At 50.5% G+C, this 9,897-nt stretch overlaps 1 protein-coding gene across 1 annotated transcript; it reads left to right on the forward strand.

Annotated features, from left to right (window-relative positions):
- The first annotated feature begins 1,786 nt into the window (after positions 1–1,786).
- Positions 1,787–7,282, forward strand: LOC144247673 (omega-hydroxyceramide transacylase-like). The gene is made up of 6 exons (XM_077789014.1): positions 1,787–1,875; positions 4,163–4,224; positions 4,870–5,090; positions 6,307–6,516; positions 6,597–6,657; positions 7,098–7,282. The coding sequence occupies exons 1-6, from the start codon at positions 1,787–1,789 to the stop codon at positions 7,280–7,282; spliced, it is 828 nt and encodes a 275-aa protein (XP_077645140.1).
- Positions 7,283–9,897: the final 2,615 nt, after the last annotated feature.

A 9,897-nucleotide genomic window follows, 5' to 3' on the forward strand; every position in this document is an offset into this window, starting at 1 on the left:
TCAAGGAGAGAGTCCAGGCTCTCCACCTCCAGAGCAGAAGCACATCACATTCTCCAGTTCTGGGAAGGAAAAGCCCTACTGATCAAGGTCAGGAAAAGGCTCTTTCACTGTTTCTCTGTGCAATGCCAGAACAGCAGTGATGCTACCAAAGCAGCAGGGGGATAAACTTGTGAACAACTTGTACTTGATTCCTTGGACAAGTGTCTGCAGCCTGCAAACCCACGAGGCTCAGGCTGCACTAGCAGGTTATCCAGTAGCCACTTATCTGTGTGCCCAGCAGAACAACTGCACAAGGAATTGCACCCTCCTTCGTGCCCAGACTGGAAACCCAGTCTGGCATAGAGCACCTGCAGCCAACAGCCAGAGCCACAGGCAGGACTGGGCACGTGCTTGGCTTTGTTGGGCTCAGTTTCAAGGATCGGACTCAAGCACTCTTCCCTCTAGAGCTGCAGCGGGCTCCAGCTCCAGAGGGAGCTCTGCTGCCTTGGCTTGTCTCCAGACTCTCATCCCATCCACCTCAGGCTTCACATTCCTGCTGAGTTCAAAGCAGAAGGAGACAAGCAACACGATGGGGGTACAAAGGGTAATATTTTGAGGATACCAAAACGGGCTGCCCTTCAGACATCGGGAGGAAGGGAAGCAGCTCTCACCAGGCGCTTTGTCCCACGGCATCCACTTTGTCCCACAGGAACTGCCAGAGGTGTCTGTCAGACTGACCAACGTGGTTTTATTCCCTTTAGGACCAGCTCGGCTACAGAAGAGCATTTCTGAGCCTGCTGCTGCTTTTGGCCCCAGTTTCTGCTTTAAAAACCCAATGAGCAACTTGGAACCCAGCCTGAAGGCTGAGCCTGACCTGCCCTGAGGAGCACATGGGCGCTGCCAGCAATGCCACAGCACAGGCAGGGCCTCAGCCCCGGATGATTCCCATGATCCACCCCCAGAGGAGGCATTCCAGGCTGGTTCTAACCCCACTGGGTGCAGCTGGGCTTCCCACTTTGCTTCCTTGCAGTGAAACAAGCTCCTGTACAAGATGATTCCAATCAATGCCAAACTTTGCCTCTATCCATTGCCTCTGTCAAAGTCTCCATTGCCATTAGCTCCAAGCTCGTGTCTCCAAGAGGAGACAGCACCAGCTCTGCTTGCTTGAAAAGATGAGGGATTAATAAAGCAAAACCCAGCTGACTGGAATACAGAATTGTTAAATACTTATTTCTTCCTCATTCCTGCAGATTTGGAGCAGGAGAAGTCTCTGCTGATACCATTTCAGTTTGGGGATTCCTTGTAGATGGATTTTTTTTTTTAACTTCACAAAGCTTTTCTCATTGCTTATGATCAAGCACCAGATGGGGCAGGGGAGACATGCTGGGCATTTCAAACTGTGCTCCTGTTTGTGTCTAAGGTTTGCAGATGCATCTAATGGATTTGGAAGTCCAATTCCTAGATGAGAATTTTCTCTGGTAGATTTTAATGCTCATTTCAATAGGGTAGCTGCCTCAGGCTCACTGAATGGTAATATCCTGCCTGGAGGTGGGGATGGTGCTTGCAGCAACCTGGAGAAGGAGCTGTTGGATAAGTGGGAGGGAGCAGAGGTGCAAAAGCAAATGATGGACTGATTGTTCCTGCCTGGGGAGGCCTGGGTGTCTCTGAGCCTTCCACTTTGCCCTGTGGCAGGAACAGCTGGATTGGAGCAGCCTGCCTTTGGCTGCAGTGCTTGAGAAGTGAAATCCATCCAGGATGGATGCAAGACAGGAGCAGACAGGATCCAATGCAAACGGGATGCATCAGAATGGGCCAGAACGTTATAGGGGGACTGGAGCACCTCCCCTATGGAGACAGGCTGAGCGAGTTGGGGCTGTTCAGCCAGGAGAAGAGAAGGTTGTGTGGAGACCTCACAGCCTGTTCAGGGAGCTGAAGGGGCTACAGGGAAGCTGGAGAGGGACCCCTCATCAGGAACTGCCAGCACAGGACAAGGTCACTGGCTACGCGCTTGGAGCATCCTGGGATAGTGAAGGTGTTCCTGCCATAGCAGGGGTTGAGACAGGATGAGCTTTGAGGTCTCTTCCAACCCAAACCATTCTGGGATTCTGTGATCTACTTTTCAAGTGTCTTTCTGGTATCACTGGGTGATCCTAAGGGCTCACAGAGACTAAGGAATCTCTTCTAGGCTGAAATTCAGTTGAGCCAGCCCAAACACCTTCCAGCTGATGATGATCAGCTGAAACATCTCCATGTCCTCAACCTATGGAATGAAGTGAAAGGAGATGAGCTTTGAGGCCCCTTCCCACCTAAACCAGTCTAGGATTCTCAAAATCCTCCTTGATTTGGGAGCACCAGCACACAGTGGGTGTTGGTGACAACAGGCCCAGCTTCATCATCATTGTCGGACATGGTCTGGGCTGTGCAGAGAGAATGGAACATCAGGCAAAAAAAATATTTATTCATAGCAATCACCACAAATTAACAAGCCTTACCTGCGTTTCTAAAGACTCCCACGATGCATGTGAAGGGACGAGGCTTGCTGCAGCTGCCAAGTTGGGAAAGGGCAGCAGTGAGGGCAGAAGGATCGGCCGAGCCCTCAGAGCACCAGGGGCAGGAACGGCCGAGCCCTTGGAGCAACGGGAACAGGAACGGGAACGTGAACGGCCAAGCCCTTAGAGCAATGGGAACGGGAATGGGAACAGGAACAGCCGAGCCCTCGGAGCAACGGGAACAGGAACGGGAACAGGAACAGCTGAGCCCTCAGAGCAACGGGAACGGGAACAGCTGAGCCCTCGGAGCAACGGGAACGGGAACGGCCAAGCCCTCGAAGCAACGAGAAAAGCAGACCGTGTGCAAGGTGTGTGCAAGGAGCTCAGGGCCTTGGCTCCTGGCTGGTGGCAGACACTGCTCCCATGTGGAATTGGGGCTGGATTAACCTTGCGCTGATGCTTTGGGCTTAGTGGAGCCCACAGCCCTGCCAGCCCAGCAGGTCCAGCACAGCTGCTCCCTCAGCCTCAGGGCTGTTTTGCAGCCCCCTCACAGAGAGCAGGGCTGCATCCAAATCACTCCAGCACTGCCCTGGCACACAGCAAGAGGGAGAGAAGCACTCCTGGTGGCCTTGGGAGCATTTTGCCTGAAGGTGTTGGGGAGATTTCTGTGTATATCAGAAGAGGCATGTCCAAGTTGTTATTGGCTGTGCTGGCCACTTGCCTCTGTCTTGCCCAGCTCTCAGCGCTGCTTTTCCCACCAGCAGCTTCCCAGTGTCTCACCCAGCAGCAAAGCTTAGAAGGCTTTGCATTTCTACATGGATAACCAACAAATCCCTGTGTTTGTCAGATGTTTCTCCCCAGTCTTTCCTTCTTTATCAACCTCTTTCTCTACTGAAACTTCAGCCATCTAGGAAGCAGGTGAAACCATCAGTTGTTACTTGGACTCTGTATTTTTACCCTTCTGTAAGCAAACGAAAATTGTGAAACCAGGAAAACTAACTGGGTTTAGATTTCTTTAGTAATCCAGCCACCTTCTCCACTCCCCGTGATGGGGTTTGGCAACCTGTTGCAAATGGGGCAAGAGTGTTTTAAGCAGCAGCTTGCAAGACTCTTTTGTGCCAGGGAATATTTGAGAATTCCTACTGCCCAAGGGGCTGGAATTTTGTGCTGGAACTCCAGGGTATCACTGAAGCAGTTTACCACTTTGGGAAGCAGCTTTTCCCTCATGAAGGCTCAGTCCTGGGGAGCATCAGACCCCTGGGCTGCTCCCCCAACACATCAGTGTGACATGTGGCTGTCCCCATCGCCTGGGGCTGCCAGTGCTCACCTCAGGCACCCTGCAATGCAGTAATCTTATTTTAATGAACATTAGGACATCACATCATCCATTTCCGCCCACTGCTGCTGTTTCACTGCACCTTTGGCCCAGAGGGATATAAGACAGTGAGAGTGTGGTTGGAAAGAGAGCCACAGCTGAGCGCTGCCTGGCTCTGGACAACCCACTAAAGCTGTTGGGCAGCTCTTTCCTTGTTGTTGGGGTGCTTGGAGTTAGCAGAGATGCTGAAAATAAGTGGTAAAGAGGGAAGACCTTACTCTATCCTGTTTAGAGGATGTGGTTTCATGGTTTTCTACCAAGCTGGAGTGTTATCTGCTTTGCGGGACTTGTCTCCTGACATAATGAAATCTGCACACAGGATCTATGGAGCATCTTCAGGATCTATTGTAGCTACAGCTGGATTGTGTGGATGTGATGTGGGTAAGGGATACAGATTTCTTTTTATTTTGTATCCATAGAGATGGAATACCTGGGAATATTGGAGTTCCAAATACTTTTGTTTCATTATCAATGGTTAATTCCTCAAATTTTTAAACTTTATTTCCTTCTTGAATAGCAGAAAATGTGTAAATTATGCAGCACATGGAAAACAGTCATTGCATCTTCTTAACGGGAATTCATGGCAAGCTTATTAATAAAAGAAAGAGAGGTGCTCTCCTTGATAAGGCATTTGAGACTGTTGCTAGATTCCCAAAAAAACAAGGAGAAAGAAGATACATTAGTAGGGCATAGATGCAGAACTAACAGGGGGAAATGTTCTACAAAGGCTTCCTGTCCATTTTCTACCATATGTCCAAAAAGTTTTAAGGTGTCTTATGCAGAAAATGGGGAGAAATGCAAAAAGAAAACAGAATACTTCTGCCTCATTCAATATTGAAAGTCCTTGGAAAGGTTGGGTCCACACCTGGGACCTTCAGCCATAATGAAAAAAACAAAATGGCACTAAATAAGCATTTAGCAGCTGGATAAAATACCCCATTCTCATGTGGAAGTGCAGCTCAAAATGGAAATAAATAACATTATAAGGGATGTAGAATGATTGCTTTGCTTTGCTTTGCTTTGCAGATGATGTGACTGAGTACTTCTTCAGCCGCTTCGAAATCTCTCTCTGGGGGCTTGTCCCTGGAGGACGGGTACTTAGAGCCTTAAGGGAGACCCTAGAGAAATTCCTGCCTCCAAATGCCCACGAGCTGGTGTCTGGAAAGCTGCACATTATCCTCACCCGCCTGCACGACTGGAGATGTGTGACAGTGTCCGAGTTTGCCTCGAAGGAGGAGCTGATTCAGGTGGGAGCAGCCGCAGCCGCCCGTGAGGGAGGAGCTGGGAGACATTTGCTGCCTGGCCATGTCCCACAGCACAAAAGCACAGAATGGTTTGGGTTGGATGGGACCTTAAAGCTCATCAAGATCCACCCTGTCATGGGCAGGGACACCTTCCACTGTCCCAGGCTGGTCTCAAGCCCCATCCTACCTGGCCTTGCATGCTTCCAGGATGCCCAGCTTCTCTGGGCAACCTGTGCAGGGCCTCAACAACCTCAAGGTAAAAAATATCTTCCCTATATCTCAATCTCCCCCCGTGTAGTTACAAACCATCAGCCCTTGTCTCATCCTAACAGGCCCTGGTCCATTCTAGTCCATGCCATGATTTCTGTCCTTGCCACCCTCTGCATCCTGACAAGCTGAAATGATTTTCAAAAATCAGCCCTTTTGATTACCGCCTCAATTATGCTGAACATGAAGAGAGCAATTTGAGGCATTTCACAGGTTCCCTTCCATCTTCTCTGCCCTGGCTGTGGGCATCTGACATGGACTGGTGCCCATTAGTCCGTGGTGCCCAATAACCCAGCTGGGGGACCCTGTTCTGGCACTCACAGATGAACCACCCCTCCCAAAGGTAACAGTTTTTGGGGATCTTCACTCATTTCTGTCCATCCTATCTCACCCACAGGCTGTGATTTGCAGTGTCTTCATTCCACTGTATTTTGGGATTTTCCCTCCAACGTTCCGTGGGGTGGTGAGTAGCTTTGTGGTCTGGAGACCCTGTCCCAGCTCAGGCCCAGGGCCCCTCCAGCCTCTCTCCTTTCTCCAGTGGTGGCATTCAGGACCTTTCTATCTGTGTTTGCCACCAACGTAGCTCAAGGCTGGGTTCCCCCAGTGTCTGCAGAGGGAAGAACAGGGCCCCACAATCTGATCTCACTGCAGACAGGACTGAGCTTCCTACAAGATTGTCCATCTACTCCTGCCCCCGGGGTTACCCCACATCTGTTCTGCTGCACTTTCCTCCCAGGTTCATTGCAGATTTCAGGGGGAAGGGAGTAGGGCAGGTTTGGACCTGGAGCATGGGAGCAGCAGGTGGGGCAGTTCCCTGGAAGAGGATCTGTGGAGCCCCAGAACCATGGTCTGCTGTGGGCCTGGCTGGGGAACAAGGCCCACGTTTGCCCATGTGAGCAGCACTGCTCTCCCTGCGAGGGGAAGGCTCAGGGCTCCCTGTTCTGTCTCCCAGCGCTACGTGGACGGGGAGCTGGCCATGTGGAGAGCCGACTTCGTGTCCCGCACCACCATCACCATCTCTGCCTTCGCCGGCGAATACGACATCTGCCCCAGGGATGGCCCCGCTGCCTTCCTGACCTTCCAGCTCTCTGACTGTATCTTACAGATCTCAAAAATGAACATCTGCCGCTTACAGCACATTTTTCAGGTTCCCACACATCAGGTGAGCAGCTCCTCCAGGAAGCCAGAGCCGTGAGGCCCCTGCAGCAGCCCAGCTGCACTGACTGCTGCCTCCCCTCACAGGTCATGGACCGCTTTTTTGTCCAGGGCTACCAGGACACGGTCTCCTTCCTAAAAAGACTGAGTAAGTGACTGGAAGTGTGGACACGTAGGTTGGGTGCTTCCCCTACATCCTTGGTTTGCTGACACACGGTAAGAGATGCTGCCCCAGAGTGACTGGGGCAGAGAAATGCCTGTATTCCTGGCACTGCCAGGATTCCTTGAGTCCTGGCCCCTCCTGAAGCTGCCTCCAGAGCCACACTCCCCTTTTCTCTGCCACACTGTACATGACAGAGCTTTCCCCAGGGAACACAGGTCCCAGGACCCCTAGGCACAAGCGCAGGCTCACGTGCCCTGCGTGGTGTTTGATAAGCCCCTGATGCACAGAGCACCAATGTTTGGTGATTCCCGAGCCCTGGGCTCATCAGTATCCCTGATTTGCCCTCAGCCCAGGTCTCGCCTCACACTGCTGCAGACCTGGCAGTTGAGCAACAAGCACTGAGAGCTGGAATCTCTTCCCACCAGGGGATTTCCAGGTGAATTACTTTGAGGGCTTCACACTTTCCTTGGCCAATGAATCAAATCAGAAAGGTGATGAGACCCTGCACCTGAAGCCACGACTGAGGCTTTTTCACTCCAGAGCCACCGATCATGAGGATGACAACAAAGAGAATCCAGGAATCCTCCAGGCAGCAGATAAGGAAGAATAGGAAGCCCCACAACACCTTCTCCACCCCCAGGAAGGTAAAGAACCAGCTCTTCCTTTACCCCATCCATTTTCAAGTGACACTTGCCCAGGGCTGTCAGTGCCCAAACAGGCTCTGGGACCGGTGAGAATGGACAGGGATGGGAGAAACTTCCCTCGCACCTCAGGGGTTACAAGTGAGGCCTCACACTGAGCCCTGCTCACTCTGCATTTGGGTGAGCACTGAGGACTTCATTGGTGGCTGGGTCAGAAGGGCTCCATGGACAAGGAGCTCCTTCCATGGAGAAGGCCATGTATTCACTCACCCAGTGAGGTAAGAACAGGTTCTGCCCACACATCCCTTCTTTAGGGGTGTCTCAAGGGTTCCAGCTGCCTTTGCTGTGCCAGCCAAATCCAAACTTCTCCTTAGGAACTCTGGCTGCAGCCACACAAACACAAAGTGCAAGGAAAGCATATTACAGCTGCAGGTAAACTTCTAGCTGCATCATTTTCAAGGAACACAAGGCAGGTTTAAATGCTAAACTTATCGTTTTCTGCAGTTCTGTGAAAAATAATGCCTGCTCCCATTTTAGTTTTGCATGGAAAACCAGACAATCCACACAGTCTTTCTGTTTCCAGTTTGCTGTTAGTAAAAAATTAGCAAGAATCATCTGATGAAATGCAATATTTATTTCCATTTTACTCTCTATTTTCTCTTTCCTTCTGAGTCTTTCAACAATTCAGAATTCATCAGATTACTAGAAGTCTCTCTGCTTTTTTAACATGGTGATTATCTAAAATGCAGCCACATAAATTAGATGAAAACTGAAAAATTATACAATCAGGTATATCTGGAAGGACTAGAAGAAATGAGGAATATAAATGGGAAAGACTAGGACCATTACCATTCCAGATCAAAAAACAAGAGTTTGGAAAACAAAGTGGAATCAAGAAAGAGATTTCCTTTGAAAACAAGCCAACTCTCTACCCACTAAGCAGTGCAGGACACAGTGTTAGGCTGTAGAAGTTGCTTCCCTGGTTGCTTTTATAAAGGCACCATCAGTCTGACCTATGTGGAGCTTTTGGAAGCAACAGGGTGGGAATCAGGTTTCTTTGGAAGTTGGGCAGCTCTGGGCTGTCAGGAATCACTGCCTCTGCTTTGCAGCTGGGCTGCAAGGTTTTTAACCAGCCTGAGGTGAAAAATTCCTCCTGTGGGAGGAAACAAGACTCATTTGCTAGGCCAGAGAGCAATCAAGGAGAGAGTCCACGCTCTCCACCTCCAGAGCAGAAGCACATCACATTTTCCAGTTCTGGGAAGGAAAAGCCCTACTGATCAAGGTCAGGAAAAGGCTCTTTCACTGTTTCTCTGTGCAATGCCAGAACAGCAGTGATGCTACCAAAGCAGCAGGGGGATAAACTTGTGAACAACTTCTACTTGATTCCTTGGACAAGTGTCTGCAGCCTGCAATCCCACGAGGCTCAGGCTGCACTAGCAGGTTATCCAGTAGCCACTTATCTGTGTGCCCAGCAGAACAACTGCACAAGGAATTGCACCCTCCTTAGTGCCCAGACTGGAAACCGAGTCTGGCATAGAGCACCTGCAGCCAACAGCCAGAGCCACAGGCAGGACTGGGCACGTGCTTGGCTTTGTTGGGCTCAGTTTCAAGGATCGGACTCAAGCACTCTTCCCTCTAGAGCTGCAGCGGGCTCCAGCTCCAGAGGGAGCTCTGCTGCCTTGGCTTGTCTCCAGACTCTCATCCCATCCACCTCAGGCTTCACATTCCTGCTGAGTTCAAAGCAGAAGGAGACAAGCAACACGATGGGGGTACAAAGGGTAATATTTTGAGGATACCAAAACGGGCTGCCCTTCAGACATCGGGAGGAAGGGAAGCAGCTCCCACCAGGCGCTTTCTCCCACGGCATCCACTTTGTCCCACAGGAACTGCCAGAGGTGTCTGTCAGACTGACCAACGTGGTTTTATTCCCTTTAGGACCAGCTCGGCTACAGAAGAGCATTTCTGAGCCTGCTGCTGCTTTTGGCCCCAGTTTCTGCTTTAAAAACCCAATGAGCAACTTGGAACCCAGCCTGAAGGCTGAGCCTGACCTGCCCTGAGGAGCACATGGGCGCTGCCAGCAATGCCACAGCACAGGCAGCGCCTCAGCCCCGGATGATTCCCATGATTCACCCCCAGAGGAGGCATTCCAGGCTGGTTCTAACCCCACTGGATGCAGCTGGGCTTCCCACTTTGCTTCCTTGCAGTGAAACAAGCTCCTGTACAAGATGATTCCAATCAATGCCAAACTTTGCCTCTATCCATTGCCTCTGTCAGTCTCCATTGCCATTAGCTCCAAGCTCGTGTCTCCAAGAGGAGACAGCACCAGCTCTGCTTGCTTGAAAAGATGAGAGATTAATAAAGCAAAACCCAAAACCATTTTAGTTTGGGGATTCCTTGTAGATGGATTTTTTTTTTAACTTCACAAAGCTTTTCTCATTGCTTATGATCAAGCACCAGATGGGGCAGGGGAGACATGCTGGGCATTTCAAACTGTGCTCCTGTTTGTGTCTAAGGTTTGCAGATGCATCTAATGGATTTGGAAGTCCAATTCCTAGATGAGAATTTTCTCTGGTAGATTTTAATG

Source organism: Lonchura striata, chromosome 30, assembly GCF_046129695.1.
Source record: "Lonchura striata isolate bLonStr1 chromosome 30, bLonStr1.mat, whole genome shotgun sequence".
In the NCBI taxonomy this organism is placed as follows: Eukaryota; Metazoa; Chordata; class Aves; order Passeriformes; family Estrildidae; genus Lonchura; species Lonchura striata.

Bases quoted from the DNA above. Each gene is read 5' to 3' on its own strand.
- LOC144247673 (XM_077789014.1), top strand. From the start codon at position 1,787: ATGGGCCAGAACGTTATAGGGGGACTGGAGCACCTCCCCTATGGAGAC. The intron at 5,091-6,306 runs GTGGGAGCAGCC...TCTGTCTCCCAG, and splicing joins CGAAGGAGGAGCTGATTCAG to CGCTACGTGGACGGGGAGCT. The intron at 6,517-6,596 runs GTGAGCAGCTCC...CTCCCCTCACAG, and splicing joins TTCAGGTTCCCACACATCAG to GTCATGGACCGCTTTTTTGT.